The sequence below is a fragment of the Corylus avellana genome, chromosome ca2 (genome assembly GCF_901000735.1).
Source record: "Corylus avellana chromosome ca2, CavTom2PMs-1.0".
Lineage (NCBI taxonomy): Eukaryota > Viridiplantae > Streptophyta > Magnoliopsida > Fagales > Betulaceae > Corylus > Corylus avellana.
Window position 1 is genome coordinate 44,692,128 of NC_081542.1, and position 27,926 is coordinate 44,720,053.

The 27,926-nt window shown below is 36.4% G+C and overlaps 2 protein-coding genes across 2 annotated transcripts; both read left to right on the forward strand.

Annotated features, from left to right (window-relative positions):
• Positions 1-532: 532 nt before the first annotated feature.
• Positions 533-6,958, forward strand: LOC132172259 (external alternative NAD(P)H-ubiquinone oxidoreductase B2, mitochondrial-like). The gene is made up of 10 exons (XM_059583732.1): positions 533-781; positions 1,743-2,019; positions 3,233-3,439; positions 3,661-3,911; positions 4,358-4,577; positions 4,720-4,824; positions 5,379-5,651; positions 5,745-5,866; positions 6,129-6,248; positions 6,574-6,958. Exons 1-10 carry the CDS (start codon positions 693-695, stop codon positions 6,659-6,661), a joined length of 1,752 nt encoding a protein of 583 aa, XP_059439715.1. The 5' UTR covers positions 533-692; the 3' UTR covers positions 6,662-6,958.
• Positions 6,959-9,641: 2,683 nt separating this feature from the next.
• On the forward strand, positions 9,642-25,636 carry LOC132169916 (probable 2' cyclic ADP-D-ribose synthase BdTIR). Its single transcript, XM_059580857.1, has 3 exons — positions 9,642-10,138; positions 10,530-10,594; positions 25,497-25,636. Exons 1-3 carry the CDS (start codon positions 9,642-9,644, stop codon positions 25,634-25,636), a joined length of 702 nt encoding a protein of 233 aa, XP_059436840.1.
• Positions 25,637-27,926: the final 2,290 nt, after the last annotated feature.

Here is a 27,926-nt window from a genome sequence, read left to right on the forward strand (position 1 = left end):
AATATATTGAATTACCTCTTAAAGATTATTTATTTATTTACTTTCACTATGCCAAAAAGAGATATTACTTTGTTTTATACCCTGTGGAGATATAATGATAGTCAAAATTAACTAACAACCGTAAAAGGATGAAATTTATTTTTATATTTTTAAGGGTGTTTTGTTAACTGTTTATTAATATTTTGTTAGGAGGAAAAAAATCAAAAGACACAAAACGTGTTAGGAAAAGGAGCCAATTACTTATAGAGAAAATAAAAAGAAAAAGAAGTTGCAATTATCAAACAGAGATTTGTAAATGCAAGGGATATCAGGTCCTAGAAGAAGAGGTGGGCCACCCAACGCCAACGTGTCAAACTGCTACAACCCCTCCTCAACACACGTGCCGCCATTAGCTTCCCCGCCAAGTCAAGAAAGGGAAACATGGAACCATCGTGACCGCAATCTCTCCCACCTCCCCGGATTTCTTTTTCTTTTTTTCTCTTGACCAAAACTCTTACATTTAAGACGCAACGCCACGCCTCGCCTCGCCTCTCTCTCTCTCTCTCTCTCTCATATAAAATAACAAACAACAGCTTCTTTCTCTCTCTAAAACGACCTTTCCTTCCTCTTTCTCTGCCATTTTCTTCCAGGCTGTTTGGCTACAGATAACAGATCTTAGCAGCGAAAAGCTTGAAGCGAAGAAAAGTAGCAGAATGCGGAGCTTCACTTTCTATGAGAGATTTTCTAGAGCTTACCATGACTATCCTTCGCTCTCTAAGCTGCTCGTGCTCTTCACCGTCAGGTACTCCTCTACCTTATCATTTCTGCTTTGTTCCATTCATTTCGTGACTTTCGTCCTTATTGTTATTTTTTTATTTGAGTTTTGTGTTCGATTATAGATGCGTTTTGCTTCAGAGAGTGGCTTATTTGATTTCAATTCCTGTTTGAATTGTTTGAATTTTTTCCTCCATTTATGTGTTCAAATATTTCTAAATGATCTTGGAATACTTTGTGGTAATTGTATTTTTGTAATTGTTGTGTGGTTCTAGGAAGCTAGGATTCCATTTGATCGCGTTCTCGCCCTGAATTCGATATACTCTGTAGCGTTCCAACTTTTGGAATTTTCCGGAATCAGATTATTTTATACTTAAAAATAAAAAAAAAATTTAAAAGCGTCGAAAAGCGACTTTTAGAGTATTAGATCTATAACTTGAAGTTTGAGGAAATTGAATTACATCAAAATGTTGAGCTTAAAATGTTGCATTCTTGTTAGAGCAGCACCGCCTGCAGATCCGTTTAACTCTGCCATAAACAGGGCACATATGGAGCGACTTTATTTTATCTTTTTCGCCTTTTGCTTTTGGTGTCTCTTCTTATGGCCTCGTGTTGGGCAGTTTTAATGATTCAATATATGATTTTATGGTATGGTCCCTTACTGAGCCTTTTCCACAAAAGTTATATTTTCCTCCTTTTTTAAGCTATTTTTCCTTTTTCTTTGCAACGTTGCTTAATTAAAGTCGTGCTTCTAGTACATGCTGAATACTAATTACTCGACTGTTATAATAATAAGCCTATAAGATTATGAAGTAACAGAATTCCTTATGATGTCTCTTTTTATGTTCAAAGATTAATGACTGTTTCTCTGCTACTCCCTTTCTGGAACATATTATATTTTCAATTTATTTTTAAATTAAACTGCTATAACATGGTTTCGGGACTTGTGTTTTGAGTTTTCTTGTTGGGCTTGTTGCTTTTTGTTCCAGTGGTGGGGGTCTTGTGGCTTATGCTGAGGCAAACCCAACCAATGGTGCATACGCCATTTCATCTTCTGAATCAGAGAGCAAGAAGAAGAAAGTGGTGGTGCTTGGAACTGGTTGGGCTGGAACAAGTTTCTTGAAGAATCTCAAAGACCCTTCATACGAAGTGCAAGTGGTATCACCTCGTAATTATTTTGCATTTACCCCTTTGCTACCAAGTGTTACATGTGGTACAGTGGAAGCCCGCAGCATTGTAGAACCAATTCGCAACATTGTTCGTAAGGTAAAGGAAAGTCAATTGCATAAGAATGTTCTTATATTTTTGTGGGTGTAAGGGAGGCTACTTTCTGATTATGGAGTTAGCTTGGGCCATGTAGCATGCAGTTCTTGTTAGTGCTAGTGGCAAGAATCAATTTAAGTCGACTGAGAAAATTCACAATGTGAGATATCACGAGCTCTTAGCGTAAAAGAAAACATAACGTGCTGCAAATATTGGTGTGATGAAACAAGGCCTCATATAGTAATACAGAAATAGGTGGAAAAGGATAAACTAAAAATTCTTGAGTAGCTATAGAAAATCAGTTGAAGAAAGACCAAGTTACAGTTGCACTGTGGCATAAAAATTTGAGAATTCATCTTGTTCTGGGTTAAATGCCTCTGTTGATGAATTGGTTCTTATTATATGTTTTTCATATGCATAGGCCACCTCAACAATGCGCTCTATAACTGTTTTCCTGATAATGCTTTTTTAATGGCTGCGTACGTAGTGAAGGACCTTGTTGCAGCCACTGGATGCCTGCTTTAATCTCTGAAATTTAATGTTTGGATCGTATGTACTGCAGGAATCAAGCTTCCATAAACTGTTTTCATGTAGATGTTTGTATATTTAAGTATTAACATATATGTGCAAAGATGTAGTTGAACAAGAAGTATTTGCCCTATTAAAAGTTAAGAATGTGGAAGGTGTAAGTTAATTGAGGTTATGCTCAAGTGTGTATAACTATCCATGAGTAACAGTAGATGCTGAAAACCGTCTGGTTCATGGGTCTAGGAAGCAAGAGCAATTCATAACAACTGTTTGATTCATTATCAAATAAACCAAAGCTGGGAAAGAAGCCAAAAGAAGAAGAAGATAAAACTATGCAAAAAAAAGGGTTGGTATATCCTTAAGCAGCCAGTTTGAGGTACCACTAAAATGAAGAGGGTGAAAAGGAGACTATGGAAAAATTGACATGATGTTTAGGCTAGGCCTGCAAAATGTATTTCTCAAGTGCCAGGGGTGCATATAGATTATGACAAGGAACCTGACTGTTCCCCTAGTTTTTGGGAACACATAAATATTTGTTACAGTGAGTTTGAGAATTGATCAAACAATTTATGGTTTTATGGTTGGTAGCTTTGTGCTGATGGTTGTCATTTTCACATATTAGTAGGTGTTGTCATTACAATATGATGTACATAATTGGAAGACGTGTTTCTAATTTTTCCTCAAGCAGAAAAATGTGGATGTTCGGTTCAGTGAAGCAGAGTGCTACAAGATTGATGCAGAAAACAAGAAAATCTATTGTCGATCTGCTCAAGACCAAAATTTGAATGGGATAGAAGAATTTATTGTGGACTATGACTACCTTGTAATAGCAATTGGAGCCCGAGTTAATACTTTCAATACTCCTGGTGTGGAAGAGAATTGCCATTTCTTGAAGGTAACCTCGCTGGCAAGCTTGTTAACTGATGATTTGGTGTATTCCTATCATTGTTTCCTTTCACAGAGAATATTCCCCAAGCCCTCACCCCTGGGAAAAAAAAAAAAAAAAGACTAAAATAAATGATTTATTGCTTTAGAAATTTCAGAGGGAAACAGAACTCGTTAAATGTGTGCATGTCTGTTGTTTCTTAATCTTATTAATTGTATATCTTAGTGCAGGAAGTTGAAGATGCTCAAAAGATCAGAAGAACAGTTATTGACTGCTTTGAAAAAGCAAGCCTCCCGACTATAAGTGATGAAGAGAGGAAGAGAATTCTTCATTTTGCTATTGTTGGTGGTGGCCCAACCGGTGTGGAGTTTGCTGCAGAGCTTCATGATTTTGTCAATGAGGATTTAGTGAAATTATATCCTGGGGTCAAAGACCTAGTTAAAATCACACTTCTTGAAGCCGGAGACCATATTCTGAACATGTAAGGATGCAAGCAAAAAGTAGGGGATCATGTGAAGTTTGTGCACTAGATCTTATTAATTCTAGAAAGTATCTAAAAATCTTGAATTTGCATAATGTGAAGAGGACCATAATGTCCTGAAGGTCTTGAAAGTAAATTTTAAGGAGCAGCGAGAGTAAAATCTTAGTGTTGAAATGAACTTAATCTATACCAAAAAATTTGCAATGTATATTTGTTGGATGTATGCCAGTTATCATGCCCATAATATGGCTGTTACTTAATAAGTGAATTCTAGACAGCTAATCTCTAGAGCTCTCATTGTAGCCAAGTTAGATGTTTGACTATCTTTTACAACCACTACACAATGCTTGTACACTGCTTGATATGCATTCCAGTTCTTAAGAGTTGGATGGTGCCATAGTGGAATCATTTGTTCTTTTCATTGAAGCTTTCTCGTTCTTTTGCAGGTTTGACAAAAGAATCACCGCTTTTGCTGAAGGGAAGTTTAAAAGAGATGGTATTAATGTGAAAACAGGATCAATGGTTGTTAAAGTAGCAGGAAAAGAAATTTCTACTAAAGAAATGAAAAGTGGGCAAATTTCTACAATGCCATATGGAATGGCTGTGTGGTCAACCGGCATTGGGACTCGTCCTGTCATAATGGATTTTATGAAGCAAATTGGTCAGGTGTGTTTTACCTCTGAAATTATTAAAGTGCCGCTTTAAATTGAATACTTTATAATTTACTAGTTTCTAATTTTTTCTATATGAAGTGGTCTTTTACATGTGTTTACTTCATTTGACAAATGTGCGTTGCTTTAAAGAACAGGCTAACAGGCGTGTTTTAGCAACTGATGAATGGCTGCGAGTTGAGGGATGCGACAATGTATATGCACTTGGTGATTGTGCCACAATAAATCAGCGCAAAGTCATGGTACCTGTACTTTTTTACTTTTCTACTATATATTTACACATCGCACCAATAATCATTTGAATTTAATGCTGCAAATGTGGCTTCAATCTTTTCCAATTTGAAACTTCTTTTTTCTTCCATACTAGCAAAAACCGGTAGTGTGGGCATGACTAACTCAACCATAGATAGATAACAACCAAATAATTTTCTACTTCAAAGATTTGATAAAACATCTGAGTCTAAATGGAATCATGAAACACTGGTTGAGCTAGCATTTTTTCTTCAAATCTTCTTAAGTATACTTGCTGGCAAATGCCAGTTCACAGACTTCTGCATGATTTGTTATTGATATAGAATTGCCCACCATTTGTGATGTAATTACCGGAGAACTACGTCAGTTAAATAACTTAAATCTCTGCTTTAATAAGTTAGTTAATAGTTGAAAAATTACAGTTACGGTTGATTTTGGGTTAATAACAGTGAGTCCAATATATATCTTTCCTATTCGGTCAGTATCTAAGTTTTTCATTCTACTAATGATGTTCTCTTTTTCTTATTGACAATTTGATTTTCAGGAAGATATTTCAGCAATATTTGGTAAGGCAGACAAGGACAACTCAGGAACCCTGACATTTAAAGAATTTCAAGAAGTCATTGATGACATCTGTGAAAGATACCCCCAAGTGGAGCTTTACTTGAAGAAAATGCAGATGAGCGATATCACTGATCTCTTGAAGGAATCCACAGGGGATGTTGCAAAAGAATCCATTGAACTGAATATTGAAGAATTTAAATCAGCTCTTTCCCGGGTGGATTCTCAGATGAAAAATCTTCCAGCTACAGCTCAGGTACAAGACTATTTTTCTTAGGTCATTCCCTTTTAATTATATATGAGACATATATTCTTACATGTCTTGTCTGCTTCCAAAATGACCGTTCAGGTTGCGGCTCAGCAAGGTAACTACCTCGCCAACTGTTTTAACCGTATGGAAGAGTGTGAAAAATATCCAGAGGGTCCTCTCAGGTTCAGGGGAACAGGTCGTCATCGGTTTCGTCCCTTTAGGTACAAGTTCAATTAATACTTCAAAAACTCTCTCTCTTGCAACCATGTTAGAGCCAGATGATGCCTAATCATAATCATGAAATTTTGGATGAAGTCCAGAAAGTTAATTGTATAAACTAGGATTTCAGGGGTACATTAATAAGGTTTAATATGGAAATACATATGTTATATCCATATTTTAGTGCATTAATTTAAAGTCAAAGTTCTAAAACCAATAAGTGAATGTCTTACTCATTTGCTATGTGGCTGATCTTTCTTCAAGGTACAAGCATCTTGGACAATTTGCTCCTTTGGGAGGAGAGCAAACAGCAGCACAACTGCCTGGTGATTGGGTATCAATTGGCCACAGCAGCCAATGGCTTTGGTACTCAGTCTATGCAAGGTAATCTCTTTCTTCTCCTCCGTATTCTCGGTGCTATACAAAATATCGAAGTTATTTATTTATAACATCAAAAGCTTGTCAGAATAGTGAAGCAGCCAAAAATTTCAAGATTGGAATTCTATGGTACAACAGATCACAAAAGATGAATATTAAAAAGCTAATTATTTGGATGCCAAACATAACTTTCCTATTCAGAAGATGATAAGATCCATATGCATAGTAAACCATATTATGGAAAACAAAGCCCGGCTGGCTGGTGAAATGTTTGTAAGAGTACAATTGATCAGCTTCTGATTCTTCCCAAATTCCTTCTTTTAACTTTCAGCAAGCAAGTCAGCTGGCGCAACAGAGCATTGGTGATATCAGACTGGGGAAGGCGTTTTATTTTTGGGAGGGACTCAAGTGGCATATGAAGCAGGCAGCCAACAAATACTGGAATTTCCAATTGCAAATTGTGATGCATATTCTTTTGACCATTTACAATTTTTGACATTTCCGAAAATTTTGTTTCTAAATCTTGATTAGTTTACCTGATCTGTTGAATAAGTTCATACGCAACTCTAGATAAGTTACCTTTGGTTCATCGATGCGTATTTCCTCGGTTACTAGAATACTAGGGTAACGAGGTTTTCGATTTTGCAGCTAGAATGTTCTTCGACAATCAAACTAGATGATTAGTCACCCATGTCAAGGGTCGAAAGCTTTGTTTCGATCTTTAATATAGCATCTTATTTGAAAATAAGAGTTTTTTTTTTGGCTGTATTATCTCTCTTCATCTTTATTTTCTGACATTCAAAGATAGAAATGGGCTTTCTTCATCGAGTATACAAAAGCTGGGCTGTTCCTTTTATGGTCTTCGGAGTCATGGACGGCAGGCGTCAGGCTCCTTACAAATTTCGGTGCAATCGTGAAAATAAGTGGGTGATATAGCAAACCGCGTACTGGTATAGTGGTATTAAATCAAAGTAAAGGGGTTGATATAACAAATAGATTACATTAACAAAGCCATGCGATCACGTCTTGACCAAAAAGAAAAGTATTAGTTAGGATTGCTTTCTTTTCAAGTGATTTTAACTACCTATTATTGGGTTGATATGACAGTGTTTATAACTTATAAGTCAGTCTCAAAATCTTTATATATAAAGTCACAAGCCATTGGCAAAAGCGTGTTCCTTTTGTGTCATATGGGCGGTTGGCTTGACAATTACAGCCATCTATTTAACTTGGATTCTTAATTGGTTGGCCGATTGTTTGTTACTCTGAACAAAATCACTTGAAAACCTTCTTCGATTTGTGGAAACTGGAAACCCGATTTGCCCGGTAAATATTCGATTGTTCATATTCAAGTTGGTTCGTGAAAACAACTTGAATTCTCAACTTAGAATGGTTGACATCAAACATTGACATTGTGTTTACATTTTTAAGGCTTCATTATTTTCCATGCTCTGTTTCTTGACACGAGTGTTTTGCAACACCATATATATTATTGGATTGTCCAAATGGTTCTTGTTTCCTCCATTTTACAATCCTTCATTAACGGTATACAGTACACACACAGGGAATTTTAGCAACACACCTTTATATTTGATTCTATTGCCATCGCAATTTTTAACGCCGTGTCTAACAGAGAAAACAGGGAAGGGAGATGAACGGTTGAGGAAGAGACTTTAGACTAGGACTTTACGGTAGGTAGTTTGTTAATTATATAAAAATCACACGTGAGTTTAAATTAACTTTAACGGCTGAAACCGGTTTAACTCTGTTAACTCTACTTCTCTTTTTAACGTAATGGTGTCTCTTCTTCTTTTAAGCAGTAGCTCGGCAACGGCACCCGAACACCATTAAGGCAATAAACCTGCAAAAGCAATCTGTCGAACAACAATAGCTTCTTCACCAAGTCAACAGAACAGAACAGAACAAAACAACCAGAAGAAAGACAAAGAAAATATTTGCTTCCATTGCAGATCCAGGATTCAATGATATGGGCTTTGTCGAGATTCGCAGTACACTCATAATTTGTTGTGTCTCTGCAACTTTTCCAACTCACAAGAATATGATTCACGGGCTGATTCAGGCATTCAGACCCAGCCTTCTTGAATCCTCCACACCAAAAACCACCAAAAGCCAATTTGTTCCGACTTTCATCTGATTAATTATCTCCATGCTTTCTCTCAATCCCAAGCAAATTCAAGTCCCAATTCCACCTACTTTGGCTAATCATCGTCAAAAGCCAATCATTCTCAGCTGCTCCATCAGCAGCGGCGCCAAAGCGAGAAAGTGTAGAAGAGAGAAAGACCATGTTTGAAAGAAGAAGAGACAAGATTAAGGTAGGAAGACAAGGAGAGCTAACAGAGGTAACGCTGGTTTCAGCCATCAAAATCAATTAAAATTCACATGTGAGACACTCGGCAGCCTTTGTAACTAATTTTTTTTTTTCTTTTTCTATTTTATTACTATTTAAAAAACAAAAAAACAAAACTTTTTACCAAACTCGTTTGCCTTTTTGCTTTTTGGTCGGTTGTTGCACTTTATTGGGGCTAGAAAAGCGACGTCTGAAAAGGCATGATGATAGCACCTAGGTGGTGTTTGGTAAATGAGTTGGCGTAATTGATGTAAATTAATGTGAAAAAAAAAAAGGTAAAAATATTTTATATAAAAAAATAAAAAAATTTTGTTTTGTAGTGATTTTTTTTTATTTGAATAATAATAAAAAGTGAATGATGTGACATAAAAAATTAAAAAGTTAAAATGTTTTGATATTAATTTTTTTAAAAAATAGTGATGAATAGTGATTAGGCCAACTCTAACCCTTTTATCAAACAAGGCCTACCAAAGCGTTGATTTTCCTTGACAAAGCGTTGATTTCAATCAAGCTTTTCCTCTGCTAGAAGGTACTTGTCATATCTAAGGCTTCGAAATTTGTTCTTGGAATTAATTAATAAATTTTAAAGGCATGTTTGAGATGGCGTTTAAAAAGTTTAAAAGTATTTTTAATACCTAAAAAGTTTATTTAAAAAGAAAAAAATATTTAGTTGGTAAAAAAATTAAAAGTACTTTTAAAGATACAAAAAGCTTAAAAATAGTCAAAACGTACTTTTGACAAAAACTTAAAAATAAAACTTTTACATAAAATTTCTTTTTAACTTAAAAACTTTATTTCTTAAACGTAACATGAAGGAAGCTTTAAAACAAACAATATGATGGGACACAAAACTAGACGCGGCAACAAAGCAACGTAACTTCTTTCGTACAGATTTGATTGATGAGCTTATATAAAGGGGGTCAATGAGGAATCTAGTTTGGAAGTAGGTTGGAGAATGGTTGGGAGAAAAGACGATAAACAGAAGAACCAGCAAGCTACCGATCGATTAGTTGTGTGTTTTGCAAATTGCAATGGTCGAGTACTCGAGTTCAAACGTCGGCAGGGGAAAAAGAAAATGGAAACTCGAAACTACTACTGTGAAAATATCTAAACAATCAGGGCCATGCGAGGTGTTCATAAACCACAGAGGAAGCGATACGAAGAAAAACATTGCCGGGTTGCTCTACGATCACCTTTCAAGGCTGGGCATTAAGCCATTCATGGACAGCCGAAACATGAAGCCTGGGGACAAGTTGTCACACGAGATTGACGCCGCTATGGAAAATTGTAAGGTTGCTGTTGCACTCTTGTCGCGCAACTATTGTGAGTCCCGCCATTGTCTCCGTGAGCTCACTCTTTTAATGCAGTCCAACAAAAGAGTTTTACCCATCTTCTGGGATGTGAAACCGGCCGAGCTTCGGGTTAACAACAATGAATACAAATTATCATCGAAAGAACGCTGGAGATTCACATGGGCACTTGAACAAGTTAAAGATACCATTGGTCTTACCTTCGACTCGTCCAAAGGGTACAACTTCTAGCTAAATATAGCTCATATATATAGATCCCTAATCTGCTGGAGATGCTCTAAGCGGGGATCGCAACTAATCTTTGATTATTGGCTTTACTTATTTTGTTTCCTAATTTTGCTAGTGATTGTTATATTTTTTTTTTCAAATAAAGTTTACATTGGCTAGTTAAAATAGTTAAGAATTTGTTGCTGAACACTTTTAGTTCAACACTACATTAGTTATATTAACAAATAAAGCTTGTCAATTAAAATAATGAATTGAACATCATAGGTACTTTAAAAAGGTTGATAGATTAATTAACTGAATTTTAACTAAATATTTGTTTGACTGCATAAATGCTCTTAAGAGTTCCGTATAATATTGCCTTTTGCTGTTTTTGGTTTTCAGGGATTGGTCTGAATTCTTAGAAGTTGCTTCGAAAGAAGTAAAGAATTTGCTTGAGGTCGATCAAGGTCAATCCATGACCAATAAAAGATCAAGAGCCTTGTTTCAAAGTACCGATTGGTGCATAATTTGTGTTGCATAGTCTTTTTCAGTCAAAGGCAACCACAAAAGGCACTTTCATGATACCAACTTCTCCGACCTTAACAAGAGAAAATATGGGTGAACAGAATGTAGGATTACTATTCTACGTCTTCATGAAGAATTGGTACTGGGTGTCGCCGAAGATCGTGACCCTAAGGGATGACTGTTAATTTATATGTTGAGGTGTGTTGTAATCTGTTTTGTGATACAGGGTTTCACAAATTTTTTTTTTAATGGAGTGAGACCTGAGCATTAGAGTATTTAGTAATGATTTTGAAAAGGCCCAAATTAAATTTGTACCCATTGATTAAAGTTATGAATAATATATATAAAAGCGCTTCAAGTTTTTAGATTTTCTTTTATTGCTTTATTGCTGTGTTATTTTATTTTTTATTTTTTGATATCGAGGAACCTCTCTAAGGCAGAGCACTTTAGATTTACCTCTGCAGAGTAAACTCCAACCCTGTGCATCGTACCTTTGAAAATTTTCATACATGAAACTGGGTAAGTTACTGACTATTCACCATAGGGGTGTGGCCCCAAGGGGGAGGTAGCACTTTGTGGGTTTCGAACCCGAGACCAAGGAGGAGCATCTCAGAGCCCCAGGCTCTACTCCTTTAGACCACCAAGCCAATCAAAGACGGAGGGAGGGGGGGACAGGGGTAGGCCATGGTCCCCCCAAAATAAGGAAAAAAAAATAATAATAATAAAGTAAAGTTTAAGTTTAGTCATTTGGATCCTTCCAAAAAAAATTTGGCCCTATTTTTAGATCTTTCGGCCATATCCAATAAAAAAATTTAGGCATATTCTTAATTTTTTTGGGCCATACCCATTAAAGTTTTTTTTTTTTTTTTTTGTCCTTACTTTCAAATGTCCATTTTTTGGCCCTTATGGTAGTCTTTATTTCATAAAAAACAACCAAAATGAATTTTCTTTTAATAAAAAGATTCTAAAGAACTGAAAATAATAATAATAATAATAATAATAAATAAATAAATAAAATTGGCTGGCCCCTCCCATAAAATTTCCTAGCTCCGGAAGCCAACCCCTTGGGGTTATTATTGCTGTGTTATTGGGCTGAAAACAGAGGAGATTATGGGGTGAACAAAAATGGGGCTGGAAGGTGGGCCGTGAAGCTCCATTAATGGGTTGAGTGTGGTTCATCGGTACGTGGTCTTGGAATGGAAAGTTAATTAACGAAATAATAATAGAAGAAGCCGTTAGTGTGTGACGTGTTGGTAGTATATAGGTTCTGCATGAAGGTTCAACATGGGTTAATTGTGTGCAGGCAACCTGTGTGGCAGCGTGTTGCTTGCAGCAGGCTTAGAGGTGTGAGAAGTTGTCTTTGTTAACTATCATAGGTTAAAACAAAAGGAAAATGTTTTTGTGAATATTATTTTTTTAAAAATTAAGTGAGAGAAATAAGAGCAATTTTATTTTTGGCTTTTTTTTAAAAAAATAATATTCAACTAAGACCAAGAGAACACTAGGAGAATATTAAAAAAACACCTAGCATTCTCCAAATAAAAGAAAAATGCTAGGTGCTCTCCTGATATTCTTTTGGTATCCTCCTCATCCTAAGTGGATATTATTTTTTAAAAAATAAAGTGAAAGAAATAAAATAAACTTTCTTTTTTGCTTTTTAAAAAAAATATTATCTACCTAAAATCAAGAGAACACTAAGAGAATACTAGAAGAGCAGTATCATTACTCTCTTACCTTTTTATCACCATCATATTTTCAAATAACATTGATGCAAGAGTAGCTGAAAAGCTTGATTAATTATTTGGGCTAGCTGCATCGGCATTAAACGCCCTTCTTTTTAGTTAGTTCAAGAAATCTGCCCCATTTTGTCCCATACTGCTACATGTGAATTCCTCATACTAGCCCTAGGATATTTTTCGAGGCGTAGACTGGGAAGGGACATAGTATCTAACAATGATTACTTCAGGCCAATAACATCCGGGTCAAACTCCTAATGTTTCAAAAATTTTTAATTTTAACCTTTCGTTAATATTTTTCATTGAAATGGATGGAATTCATCCCACGTACGTCTCACATGAAATATTAATGATTCTCTTTCAATTTTGCCCGTCTTCGTTTTCGTCTTTGACACCATGATTTGTTCTCCGATGCCGACAACCTGGGAGGCCTTGTAAGAAATTCTATATATATTAAATGCTAATTAACAATAACATTAGCAGCGGAAATAGTTTAATACATATATGTACCTCCGGCCATTGCTTTGCTCAAGCAGTTTGAAGAACAGCTCCACAGCAACCAAACTAAGAACTAAACAATTGAGAGGTTCTTCTAACCTATGCCTACCAGTGAGTGCCAATTGATGGAATACACATGCCTTATTTATAGGTAGGTCAGGGGACCCTCAATTAGAGCTGTTACCTTAATTATTCCTCCCATCAAGGAATAAAAAATCAATCAATACAGCTAATTGATTCCACAAACATTAAATCATTAATTAAATCAAATACTTGTTCCATAAGAATTAAATCAGTGATTTAATTCAGAATATTTGATTGAAATCAAATACTTGTTCCACAAGAATTAAATCAGTCATTTAATTCATAATATTTGATTTACATAATAAGCTTCAAATTGGAATAGAATATTGAACACCGTAATTTTATAATTACAATAATATATGTGACATAAAGGGATATACTTAAATGGAATTTCTTACATTCTCCCACTTGGCCCTTATGACACATAAATTCCTTATGGTGTTCAGTTCTATGATTTGGCCAATACTTTATCTATTCCAACCATTCATGGAATCCTCCCACTCATTCAAGGAATACTACACACGAATCATGGCGGTAAAGCTTTTATATGATAAGCCGTCCCTTCCATGTATCACAATGTGCAATATCTCCCTAAATGAGTACTTTATGGATAATGTACTTTATGAATGAACTTCCTATAAGTTATTCGGGTCCAACTTTAATTTTATCCCCACGGATAAGAATAATATATATATGCGCACAAAAATCTTTATAACATTACCTTTATGTCTATAGACCAATTAAAGAGAAACTAAGCACAAATGAATTAATGAATCTCATATATTCCACATGACTTTATACTTTCTTTTACCGGTAAACCTTTAGTCATGGGATCTGCAATCATTAATTCAATACTTATATGCTCAATAGACACTTATTATCACTTAATGTTTTCTTTCATAGTGATACTTTATATCGATATACATACTTCTGTTTCTACTCAGTTTATTCTTAGAAAAGATAACTGTAGTAGAATTAAATCAGAAGATCTTTATGGGTCTAATTATAAAATCGACAATCTTGAGACCTTTAACAAAAAATGTCTCAACCATAATGCCTGTGTAATTAATTCACAGCATGTAATGACTTTTGCTTTCATGGTAGATGTAGTAACTGTAGTTTGCTTACTGCATCTTCAGTACATATATACTGAAGTTGATTCTCTACTATCTACACATTTAGCAAAAATCAAACCTGAAAAAACACCACCAAATGGTAAGTGTATCTGTAGTTCTTGGTTCATTGCATATTCCACAATACTATATTGACCCAATAGTCCAACTGCTATTTCAATGCCAGGTCTAATGTAGACCTGTGCATACACATGGAATATCTGCCTTTGTTCCAATACATTTTGGGACATTATCCCCCTTAATAATAGGTGCTACTGAAGATTCATAGTTCTTCATTCTGAATCTCTCCCAAAACTTTAGTGAGATGAACTTTATGTAGCAAACCTAAATTAATGCTTGCAAGCAAAATATTATCTATATACAGGACTAAAAGAAATGTAACTTTACTCCCACTGACCTTAAGGTATATTCAATGATTAACAAGGTTCTCAATAAACCCATGTGAGGTAATAACCTTGTAAAAATTTTGTATACCATTGATGAGAGACATATCTTAGTCCATTAATAGATATCCTTAATTTGCAAGCTTTCTGACTGTTATTAATAAAACCCCTTAAGTTGTCTTATGTACACCTCCTCCTTAAGATCCTTATTCAGGAAAATTGTTTTTCACATCCTTTTGATATAGCTCTAAAACAAAATGAGCTACTCATACCATGATAATCAATGCCTTCCTTTTGAGTAAGTTCATTGGCTACAAGTCTAACTTTATATCGTTCAACATTACCCGGAAGTATCCTTTTAGGTTTTATAAACCCATTTGCAGCCTATGGCTACAACTCCCTTTGGTAAGTCAACAAGATTGCAGACTTGAATTTTAGCCAAAGATTTCATCTCCTCCTTCATGGCATTGAAACACAATGTGAAGTTATCTCCACCCAAAAAGATGTGAAAACAAATTTTTGATCGTCCTTAGGTCCGACATAAAAATCAGACTCCTAGAAGTATACAACATAATCACTAGAGATTGTTGGTCGCCTTATTTTAGAAAATCTTCTTAATCCTACTTCATTTACTTTTGACAAAGTCTGAGTAGGTTCATTCTGAACTTGTTCCTTATGAGTTGACTGTTTCTGAAACCGATTGTGCTTGAAGATAATCAATTTGATTTTTCTTAAGCACAATCAAACACCCTTCATGTGAAGGGGCTTCAGTCAACTCTTGTGCTTCCTCTAATTTAATCCCTTAAGGATAAGCACTCCCACTAAGTTCAGCGTTCTCTAGAAATTTTTAATATTAGACTCAACAATTCTAGGACTAAATGAAGAACAGTAAAGCCTAAACCCCTTGGAGTTTACTGTATAACCTATAAAATTCCGCTAGTTGTCCTTGAAGCTAATTACCTTAGGTGTGGATTATAAATCCTCACTATAGCAAGACAACCCCATATGTGTAAACAATTTGAACTTGGTTCTATTCATTCCTTAATTTAGGTGTCTTATGTACAACTATGAATGGAATCGAGTTAAATGTATACACAGCGGTTTTCAAGGCTTCACTCCATTAGGAGAATAGAACATTACCTTTCATGTCCCATTTTCGTGTACCTACCATAATACTATCTGCCTCTATCAGATCTTACGATCTTGATTTTATTTTGTTTTTGTTTCTCTACTTCTACCTTATAGGTACTGGAAGCATTAATGCCCAAACCTTATGATTTAGAAGATAGAGATACATAAACCTTATATGGTTATTACCGGAAGAGATAGGATATCTCTAACCATTGAGGCAAGAAGTATGGAAAATGTTACACTTGTACATGATCTCAAGAATTTAAAAAATCCTTTTGTTGGCACCTTTATTGGTATAGTTGGTCTGCTTTTCCTTAATGCAATCCACATAAATACCAAAGGTAATAAATTTCAAGAGTCATAAAAACTCTATCATTTATCGACCTTTTATTCTTTATAGAGATATATTCCAATCTCCAATGCCATAACATAGAGGATTTTCTCATTCATATGACTCTGCTTTATGTCAACATTTATATGCAAGGATTAACTTTTCAAAAATTGGGATCTAAAGCAATTTTAGATAGACCATTAATTTAATATTCCACCCAAAATTTTTTAACAATATTTTGATTTAACAAACTAAAATAGAAATTAAATTTCTAAAAGAATTGTGGAATATATAAAAAAACATTATAAGGTCAAAATGACATAACTGAATTTTTAAAATTAATCTATAGATCCCAACAACCTCCAATTGTAAACAAGTATTATTTAGAAAACCCTGCATTATGTTGACAACGTGGACCGCTAAACCAAATTCAATCCACATAGTCCTTAGGAGAGTCAATAAAAGAGATTCATGACACACTAGGTGTATGAGATTACCTTTATTTCAAGTCATTTATGATACTTTATGCAATCATTCTTTATATATCCATAATTTTCCTTAGTGTGAGAGAAATTGCCATAACACTTTGTTGGCACCTTGTTCTCATTTATCAACTATTGGACATGATTGCCTATAAAGGTCTTTCCCTTAACATGAGTAACTTTCTGAATTCTCATGTCTTAATCTCTCATCTTCTTGAACACACCTGATCATAAGTTCCTTCATTGATCAGTTATCCTTATGTGCGCCACAAGATATTTGAAAAAAAATATCATATTTAGATGAGAGAATTTAAAATAAAATTGAGCATAATGACTAAAAAAAAACTCAACCTTTAGGGACATTATAATGAGCTGTTATGTCCTTCATTTCCATAATGTGCTCAAGCACATTTTGAAACTGTAAAAGGTTTTACTTTAAAGCTTTTCTATTAGGGTGCACGCCAAAGTCTTATTGGAACTCACTAAATGTTCCTCAATGACCTTTCTTTGGCCATAAAACATTAAGGAATAAAACCCTAATGCTTTCCTTGATATGAGATTTCATGAACGTTGAAACTTAAGCGATTTAAATCACTACAATCGTTCATGTTTAATAATCTCATGTGGCGTACTTGATTCCGTGGGAGAAGGTGATTCATCCACACGAAACGCCAATTCAGTCTCCAAACACCCCAAAGTGAAAAAGCACATTTTTCTTTTCAGTCAGGAAAAATTACCACTAGGAATTATTGGAACATAAAATACTAATAATTAAAGCAGTAGGAATACATCCAGTAACCAAGAAAAATTATATACTTTAATGCTATGAAATAACCTTATTTAAATTAACCAATGTTAATTTAATAGTAAATTTCAACCTACCTGTGGGCAAAGGTGCATCACGCATGAAATTTACTCTTTATTAATAAGACTAATAAATTTAGCATTAATAAATAAAATTTTCCGTACCTGTGGGCCTAAGAGAAATTTTATTTTCAATGTTAAATTTACTATCTTATTCTAATTAACTCATAAAAATAAAAACGTCCCTGTGGGGATTGGCAAATTAAATTTATGAATTAATTACAACACGATGTTAATTTTCTTTATGAAGTTCATATATATAATCTTGATACAATTATCATTATAAAATTGGGATGCTGTGGCTCTCCCAAAAATTATTATGACAATTATGACTTCATTAACATCGAATTTATTTAAATTAACCAATGCTAATTTAATAGTAAATTTCAACCTACCTATGGGCAAAGGTTGCATCACGCATGAAATTTACTCTTTAATAGGACTAATAAATTTAACATTAACAAATAAAATTCTCTGTACCTGTGGGCCTAAGAGAAATTTTATTTTTAAAGTTAAATTTATTATCTTATTCTAATTAAATCATAAAAATAATAACGTCCCTGTGGGGATTAGTAATTAAATTTATGAATTAATTACAACATGATGTTAATTTTCCTTATGAAGTTCACATATATGATCTTGATGCAATTATCATTATAAAATCGGGATGCTGTGGCTCTCCCAAAATTATTATGATAATCACTACTTCATTAACATCCAATAACTGTATAGATGCCACAAATAAAGTTCCCAAGAATAAAAGACAAAACCATCATGTTAGTGGGTAAACAGTATTTTTCCAAAGTACAACCGGATAGTGTCCCAGATAAGTGAGGGGGCGCACAACGGCACACTTAAGTCCCAAGACTTACCTTGCCAGAGCTTTCCGATTGCAATTTTGGATAGTACCATAAACATTCACCAACACATGAGGCTTAGTTAATTATTCTCAGGTCCAGGCATCAAACAATTTATATTTAAACAATTAAAAGAATAAATATATCCTTAAGTTCATGCATTAAAGAAATAATAATTTAATACTGAACAATTTAAATCATAAGATGAATAAAAATGCAACATAAAAGCATAATAATCTCAATAGCCTAATGGTCTTGAAGTGACCTTAAGCCCTTTATACCTTAAGAACCCAAGTTCTAAACCTAATGAGCCCAAATCATCTTCTCCTTTTTTTTTCTTTTTTTTTCTTTAAAAATCCGGATGGGCCACTTCAAATGGATTGGGCTTTTGGGTCAGCTCACTTAATGACCCAGCTCCTTTATTTTTTTATTTTTATAACTGGATCGGGCTTGGGTTAAAATAAACCCATACCCAATAGCCCAAAACACTAGACCCGGTTCCATATGGGTTTGAAAAACCCTACCCGGATCATCATGTTCCCCAACCCAGAAAAATCCCAAACCCTAGCCATCACCCCTTTCTTCTTCTTCCTCATGCCCCGCCGCCGCCGCCTTCCTTATGTGCCGGCCATCAAGGGCCGAAGCTCAAACGGCCAAACGACCACGGTTAACGGCAAGGGGGGGCTGCTCACTTTATGCGGCCAAAGCCGCTGCAGGTGGAGGGAAGACCGGCGCTTCATGCAGCCAACGCCGTTGCCAGGTGGGGAAAAAAAAAAAAAAAACCGGTGCACAACCGGTGGCCAGAACTCAAAGCCACCCACGAAGTTCTGTCCGCCATATACCAGGTGGTTCGATATCTCTAATGGTGGTTTGAGGCAAAAGGGAGCAAGTCCTCATCATACAGTATACCCAAAAATAAAGACCAAAACCAACGATTCCAAAGGTTCTCAAAAGTGGGTCATAGAAGTGGATTCTCTAGTCTAAGCAAGTCTGATGGATCAGCACAACAGCCCTTGGGTTAGACATGGTGTCCATGAGTTTCAGTTTGTTTCTTTTACTCATAGCCGTGGGTTTAGCTTGTTTGAACAATATAGAAACAAGAAATAAAAATATATATCAAAACGCCGTGGGTTTCATGCTTTATGTTGGTCACCATATTTTGTTTCAATAATCAAGTAAACAAAATAAATATTATTGAAACAAAAAATAAAATTTTACAGCAGGCATATCAAAAATATAGACTGAGCAAATATAGTCTAGAGAAGGCTCTGATACCACATGTAAGAAATTCTATATATATTAAATGCTAATTAACAATAACATTAGCAGCGGAAATAGTTTAATACATATATGTACCTCCGGCCATTGCTAGGGGTGAGCATATTCACCGAGTGCCGAGTTCCGACCGAGTGCCGACCGAGTTCCGACCGAGACCGACCGAGACCGACCATGACTGACAAGAAGACGGACGGTAGGCGGCTGGAATTTTTTTGTTTCGACAATTTTCGGTCGGCAGGCGGTATGCCTTTTTTGGAAGTCGGTTTCCGACATTACCGACCCGACTTTTACCGACTTGTAAAACGACGTCGTTTTGATATTTATTTTTCATATTAGTAAATATTCGTTATATTTTTCTAACGAAACTCGTCTAGCTCAGTTGGTTGAGCGCATGCCGGACGCCTACTGGTCGTGGGTTTGAGTCCCATGCTGGTCGCCTTTTACTTACATTTTTACTTATCAAAATAAAATATTTTCCTAGTCAAAACGGCGTCGTTTTGTCTTGAATTTGTGCCCTATATAATCTCATTTAGAACCTCTCTTCCGTTTCCCCTAACCCTCGCCGCGGCGGTCACTCTCATCTTCCTCTCTTTGTCACTCTCCTCTCATCTCTTCCTCTCTCTCACTCTCATCTAATCTATGCCTCTCTCTCACTCTCCTCTCATCTTTGCCTCTCTCTATCACTCTCACTCATGACTCCACCTCTATGTTTATTTTTATATGATTTTTATTTTATTTTTTTGCTGTTTGGTTGCCAAGAAAGTGGAGGAAAAGAGGTATTTTCTTGCTAAGCATGTTTTAGAATTTAGACTCGAGTTTCTGTGCCTTTTTTGGTTCAAGTTGTGTTCCCTGATTTAGTATTTTTAATCTAATTAAGAATTCTTTTTCTTTCTGATGTTTGGTTGCCGAGAAAGTGAAGGAAAATTTCTTTTTCTTACCGTTTGGGCTTGATTTTTCAATCTATTTTCTTGCTGATTGTGACCCAGCCCAAACCGACATTACCGACCGTCACCGTAACCGACTCGGCGGTGACGGTCGGTGGCGGTACAAATCATTGTCGGAAAAAGTCGGTGAATTTACCGACTTTACCGACTTTGGAGCGGAAGCAAAAATTTCCTACCGTAACCGACCGTAACCGACCGACGCTCACCCCTAGCCATTGCTTTGCTCAAGCAGTTTGAAGAACAGCTCCACAGCAACCAAACTAAGAACTAAACAATTGAGAGGTTCTTCTGACCTATGCCTACCAGTGAGTGCCAATTGATGGAATACACATGCCTTATTTATAGGTAGGTCAGGGGACCCTCAATTAGAGCTGTTACCTTAATTATTCCTCCCATCAAGGAATAAAAAATCAATCAATACAGCTAATTGATTCCACAAACATTAAATCATTAATTAAATCAAATACTTGTTCCACAAGAATTAAATCAGTGATTTAATTCAGAATATTTGATTGAAATCAAATACTTGTTCCACAAGAATTAAATCAGTCATTTAATTCATAATATTTGATTTACATAATAAGCTTCAAATTGGAATAGAATATTGAACACCGTAATTTTATAATTACAATAATATATGTGACATAAGGGACATACTTAAATGAAATTTCTTACAGGCCTCGTTTTGGTCTTTGTATTCTGGCAGTGGAAAACACAGAGGCAAGTGACACTGATGATTTGGTCCATGGGTGGTAGAGTCGTAGATAGAGAGAGAAAGGATGGCGGGGTAGTTTGCAGAAGAAATCGTGGTTTGGTGGGTAATATTAGGGGAGAAGTGAGAAATATTGGAATTAAGTGTGCGAGAGAGAAAACTTTGGGTTGAGAGAGAGAGAAAGGAATAGCTGAAGATGAAGAAGAAGAAAACTCCGTCATTCTTTGTGACTAAACATTCTCCTCAAAATTTCTCGGAGCCTTCCCTTTTGTTTTACCTTTTTCTTTTTTCTTTTTCACTTTTTTACTTTTCTTTTAGATAAAACAAAAGATGTTCTAGATACTTGTTGACTGGGTGAGTCAACAGCTGGGCTGGTTATAACACCCCCAACCCGTTAAGGCTGAGTTTGTCACTTTTCTTCTTTTTTAACAAAAGCTTTTGCAAATATCTATAAAGTCTATCATAGCACTTGATTTTAACAGATACGATCAATGTATAAAACATTCTTCAAGAGATTTTATTACAAGCGAAATTAGGAAACATTAAACTTTAGTTGGGGAATATGAAAAGATTTTGAAAGTTAATAATTATTCTCGCCCCCATTCCGGCCTCCTATTTCAGCGTCATTTCTACCTAAAAACAAGAAATAAAACTAAATAAGCCAAAGGGGCCCAGCAAGTAAAATCCACAACCATAAAATAGTTTTACTCCTTGTTTTCAGTTTTGAAAATCGTTTTCACAAATAAATATACATCCAGCCATAATAATACATGTATGTACGGTTGCATCTCCCGCAGCATATACGTATTATTACATCTAGTAATAGATCATCGTCATAAATCATCTTTATAAATCATCATTATAATGCATTATTATAAATCATCATTGTAAATCATCATAGTATATTATTGTTGTAAATCATCATAGTATATCATTTTCTCATCTTAGGGCCCATGTACACTATTACCCCTGTATACGAGGGTTGCGGGTCCTTGTGACCATGTCACTGAATTGTGGCCTCAGCCATGCCCGACCGTCAATTAACTCTTTTCAACACTACCTTCCAACACTATTATACCTACATTTATCCATCTACAATCCTACCATCATTATTCCATCTACCAATACTATTATACCTACATTTACTCATCTACAATTCTACCCTCATTATTCCATCTACCAATACTATTATACCTACATTTACTCATCTACAATTCTACCCTCATTATTCCATCTACTAATACTATTATATCTATATTGATTATTCTACCTTCCCTTACTATTCTAGCTACCAATACAATTCTTCTTACCATTTACTATCCTATTATTTCACCAATTACCATTCTCTAATTACCATTCTCTATAACACCATAAATTTCCCAAAAAAAAAAAATCATTGGCTAAAATTGATATTAAAATAACATCATCATCTATAACTTAGAAAATTCTGGGGCGCTACACTGGTGGTGATGAGCGATTGCGTAATTTGCGTGGAAGTTGCTTTGCCATTGAATAAAGTGTTGTCTTTATGAGAGCTATTGCTATACGGTTGGGGCAGAAAACATGGGTTTTCTGCCCACCAATCACCACATGACACATCAGCATTTTAAGAAAAATGCAAAAACTTAAAATGAGAATAAAACACCAAAACAAAGAACAAAATAAGGGCAGCTAAAGGAGGACCACCAGCCCCATCTGGGATGGCTGCGCCGGCCATCCCAAGGCCACAGGGTGGCGCGCCGGCCACCCCTAGGCCATCTGGGGTGGCCGTGCGGCCACCTCAGATCTGGCTAGGGGTGGCCGGCGAGCTAGCCCCATGGCCTGGGGGTGCCGGCGCGCCACCCCTAGGACACTAGTGGTGGATGCGCCACCCCAGACAGATCTGGGGGTGGCGTGCACCCCGCCACCCCAGATCTTGCTGGGGTGGCACGCCGGCCACCCTAGCAACATTTTGGGCCACCCCACGTGGCCGACGAAGAGATAGAGGGAGAGAGGCAGCGGCGGTTCTGGCGGAGGCGGCGGCGGCTCTGGCGGAGGCAGGGTGGCAGGTCAATGTGGGAGAAATAATATGGTGTTTTGTTTTCATTTTGAGTTTGTGTGCTAAGTTGAGATGCCAGCTTGTGAGTGGTGGGCAAAAAACCCCCCCTTTTTACGTTGACCGAATTGAAGTTATTCCCTTTCTTTATATGAGAAAAAGGAGTCCTGCTTTGCAACTGGCAGCTGCCCTAGCGTTGGACATATATTAAAAAAATTGTAATTTTTTTTTAGTTAAATTTTTATGTGTTAATATTTAATTTTTAATATCTTAAAACTTGTTTTTTGATTTAAAACTAAAATTTAGAGGTAGAAGGTTAATCCTTAAGAGATTGTATCACCTAAAAGAGATTTGATTATCCTAAATTTAATGCTAATGTCTCAAATTTAGTGCTAATTCCTCAAATTTGTATTTTCTATAATATCTCTCTTCTTCAATTAAAAAAACAAAAAAAGTAAAATATCTAATGTTATTTTTTTTTTAAAAAAAAAAATTTTGACCACGTCAAACTTTAGCAGACGCTGGGATGACTAGGCAGAATTTGGTTGAGAAGGGAATTGGAAGGCTCTTGAGTGGGGTCTCCCGTAGTCTAAAGCCGGAAAGACAGTAGAGTCAAAAATTCCTTGTCTTGAAATTTTGGTTGTAGGTTTTTCATCAACTGCTCTGTTTTAGATCTTACAATAGTGGGTTTAGGTGCCAATAATAGAAAATACAAAGGTTTTTTCACTTGCGCCAACTGTTGTCGTGTGTGTCGAAGAGGATTATGGCGAAGAAATTTTCAGGAGTTCGTTACTGTCGTTGGGCTAGGAGCCCGAGAGTTCTAGAACTCACTTTTTGTTGTCGTGCTTCACGTGTGTGGGTGGGGTTCAAAAGGGGTTGACTCATCTTGAGGGTAATAATATAAATTTGAAATCTAGATTGAGGGCAAAATTGAAAGATAAGGCCTTAATATCTCACGTGCACGTGGATCAATTTAGACGGAAAATATTAACAGAAGATTTAAATTGAAAATTTAAGAAACTTCAGGGAGTACATTACCAATTTTTAAACTTTGGAGTTCAAATTAAAAAACCTTTGAAATTCAGAGAAGTAAAGTGAATTTTCCCCGATAACTAATGGTATTACAATCCAAATGATCTTAAATATAACCAGAACCTAAAGCTCGTACACAAATTCTACAAATGCTTTCCCTTCTAAAGATAAATATATAAGCAAGTCTATCTGACTATATGAAAAATGAATAAATGAATGAACATCAACAATAAGATCACACCAGAAGACACAGGAAGCTTAGCAAATTGTTATTACTAAGGACCAAACTAAGCCTAAAGAACACCCCAACACAAAATCATAATCTAACTAATTCGGTCTTATTTTGATTTGAAATAGTTAAGAAAAAATAAAAAGAAGCAATTGGGACGTACGTTTGGCTGATCGGCTTTCACGAAGAGTGAGAGAGTTATAGAAAACCCTCAAACTCAAAATCGGAGTGGAAAATTCTCAAATTCATACTCAATCTACAAACAATCAAACTAAAATCTATCACATTCAAGCCAAAATCTTCACTTAGCCTGTCACCGCTCAGTGAAACAAATTAAAGTGACTTTCAATCATCATTGATATAATATAATATGGTCAGAGATAGCCAGGAAAGCAAGAGAGAGAGATAGCAGGAGAATGAAAAAAATAAATAATAAAAATAATAAAGAGAAAGCAGAGGAAGAGAAATAATAAAAATAAATAAAATGGCTATGTGAACAGTGCCAGTACAGGTAGCGAAATACTGTTCACAAATGTTCAAAATATTCATTTTGTAATTTTTTTTTTTGCTAATAGAGATTTTTTTTTTTAAATATGATTAACTATTTTAGATAAAAATGCCATTTAGGTACTCCATTGAATGCTCTTGCGTAAATATTCCCATTGGGTGAAAAAAAATTGGTCTTTTGTGCCGCCAATAAGGTAAAGGAACAGTTTTTTTGAACCCGCCCAATGTACGTTCTCGTGGTTTTGAATGAAGTCCAAAGTGAAAAAAGAATGGGTGGCTCTTTTTATTATGTTAAGAATATTATGTTAGGGTTATTTACTTCCTTAGGTATTATTAGTCTATTAGGTTTACCTTTCCTTAGTCTACTAGATTTACCGTTCCTTAGTCTATTAAGTTACTTGCCTCTTTATAAATAGAGGTCTCTGTATTCATTATTATTATTAGAGTCAATACAATGTAGTCCATTGTGTGCTTTCGCTCTCTCTCTCTTCTCTCTCTTTCTTCCGCTTCTAATATATTATCCAATATATTTAACATGGTATCAGAGCCACTTTTCTGTGGCCTTCAATAATTGTCTTTTATGGTGTTTTCTTTTTGATGAATTTCAGTCTTGTTGCCCTACATCACGTGCCGCTCAAAATTTCTGTTGTCCATAGTGTCAAAATCGCCGCAGCCCTTGCAAGAGCTCAACGCTTCTGCCACCGACGATAGTTCAGACGCCGCCAAGTATAGATCCAAAGAGATTTGAAGCGTCCCAGCTTCCGAGTGCTCACACGCGCCACTAGAAGGTTCTATTCGTCAGTAAATGCGCATCCACGTGCATCCTAAGGGTTCCTCGGCACGCCGGCAAGACTCGCTGTTTGTTCCTTTTCGGGCCTCTACAAAGCTCCGATCACAACAACAGCACCCCCAATCGACAGATCAGGGCCAGAAGAGTCTAGATCTGTCGAGATCTCCGCCAAAGATACTTTGACGCGCCCACATGCGCCGCCATGAGGTGCTGCTCTCAGTCCACGCTCCACTGCAGTGCCTCCACGCTCCGCCAGGTGAGGTGGATCAGCCCGGTTTCCACACCGCTTCATAAATCAGGTGCCAACGATCACATCACCACCAAGAACGCCGCCATACCACATTGGACACGCCTCCACGCGCTAGAAGAAGCCTCTGCGCATGAATCCCACGCGCCACAGCGCCGCCACCACTGAGGCGCGGGCACCACACGCGCCAGTGCATCTATTCTATTTTCTGCAGCCACGTGTCGTCCTCTTATAGAGCCACGTCAGCCCTAGCGCTCCACTGCCACGTCAGCAATGATTCATTAGTGCCAATGCAGCACTACCACCACGTCATCCATATGCCATGTCATCTGTTGGCCACATCATCACACCTGACACGTCAGCACCTCTTCCAACGTCATCATATCTTCCACGTCAGCTTCACCACCATGTCAGCACATCAGCCACGTCAGCAATCCTCCACGTCAACACTTGTCAGATTTGACTTTTTATGTTGACTTTGACTTTTCATTGTTGACCGTTGACTTTGACTTTGACCACTGAAAAAGTTGACCAGGTGTTTTCTATCCAATTTTTTGTCCTGATTTCAAATTTGTGGTCTATTTTTGCTTTTGGCATCTCTATATGATAGAAAACAAGATTCTTCTCCAAATTTAGGCGTTTGTTTTATGCGGTTCAAGTTGGTTCATGCTTGTTCAATTCGATTCCATAGCCTTTTCTTTGGCGCAGTTCAATCCGGTTCATTCTTCTTGCGGTAGGCACTCTCAGGTCAGACCAATCTTTCCTCAGGTCCATAGGTTTTCGGGCCAGAGAAGCCCTTTCAACCGGCCCACTTATGCCTTGTCAAATGCCGCCATCACCGGTCACTGCAGCCTCTCCTAGGCCATTGATCCATTACTAATGAGAATTTTTTGGGTCAGACCTTTCAACGGTCCAAGGGTTTCATGCATGATTAGCCTCTTCAACCGGCCATTTTTCTCCCTACTTAGCTCAGCCAGCCAGGCGAGACGGTCTACTAGTTAGATGGGTCAGACTTTAGTTCAGCCGACAAGGCGAGACGGTCCAAGGGTTTCAGGCATGATTAGCCTCTTCAACCGGCCCTGCTTATCTCAGCCGACCAGGCGAGACGGTCTACTAGTTAGAATTTTTTGGGACAGACTTTAGCTCAGGCGAGACGGTCCAAGGGTTACGGGCTAAACAAGCCCCTTTTAACCGAACCAACTTTTCTCAGCCGACCAGGCGAGCTACTTCATTACTAGTATATGGTTTTCAAGTCAAAATTACAACCAAGTGGACCAAGCTCCAGCTTAAATGCATTGCTCAAATTCAGGCAGAATCCACTAGTCTCTAGCAACGTTTATGGCGTTACTTCGGCAACTCTTTTGGCACAAGCAGTTTTTTTTTTTTCGGCCACTTACAATTTTTTTTTTTTCCCTTTTCTTTTATCCAAACTCAAGTTTACACATTGAGTTTGAGGGGGGATGTTAAGAATATTATGTTAGGGTTATTTACTTCCTTAGATATTATTAGTTTATTAGGTTTACCTTTCCTTAGTCTACTAGATTTACCTTTCCTTAGTCTATTAGGTTACTTGCCTCTCTATAAATAGAGGTCTCTGTATTTATTATTATTATTAGAGTCAATACAATGTAGTCCATTGTGTGCTTTCGCTCTCTCTCTCTTCTTCTAATATATTATCCAATATATTTAACATAGTATATGAACAAGATATCACCTCTACTATTGTGTGGGCTTGTGGTTCCCTCTGTGCTGGATTCGTATGTACTCTCTATAAGTCGGTGTATGGAGGGTTTGTTTCAAAAGCCTGAAAATTTCATGGTTTAAGTCATGGGAATGTGTTGAAATTTACAGTTCCATTTCTTCCTCTTCTTTTTTCAATCAATGGTTTTTCTTATGTGAAACTTAATAAGCTGACTTGTAGGTTATATGTTTCATGTATTTAGTTCTACATCTATCACTACAAAGAGTTATATATTCAGAAATTACAGATCTAGAAAGGGT

Bases quoted from the DNA above. Each gene is read 5' to 3' on its own strand.
- LOC132172259 (XM_059583732.1), top strand. From the start codon at position 693: ATGCGGAGCTTCACTTTCTATGAGAGATTTTCTAGAGCTTACCATGAC. The intron at 782-1,742 runs GTACTCCTCTAC...TTTTTGTTCCAG, and splicing joins CTCGTGCTCTTCACCGTCAG to TGGTGGGGGTCTTGTGGCTT. The intron at 5,652-5,744 runs GTACAAGACTAT...ATGACCGTTCAG, and splicing joins ATCTTCCAGCTACAGCTCAG to GTTGCGGCTCAGCAAGGTAA.
- LOC132169916 (XM_059580857.1), top strand. From the start codon at position 9,642: ATGGTCGAGTACTCGAGTTCAAACGTCGGCAGGGGAAAAAGAAAATGG. The intron at 10,139-10,529 runs GTACAACTTCTA...TTTGGTTTTCAG, and splicing joins ACCTTCGACTCGTCCAAAGG to GGATTGGTCTGAATTCTTAG. The intron at 10,595-25,496 runs GTCAATCCATGA...GATGAATTTCAG, and splicing joins TTTGCTTGAGGTCGATCAAG to TCTTGTTGCCCTACATCACG.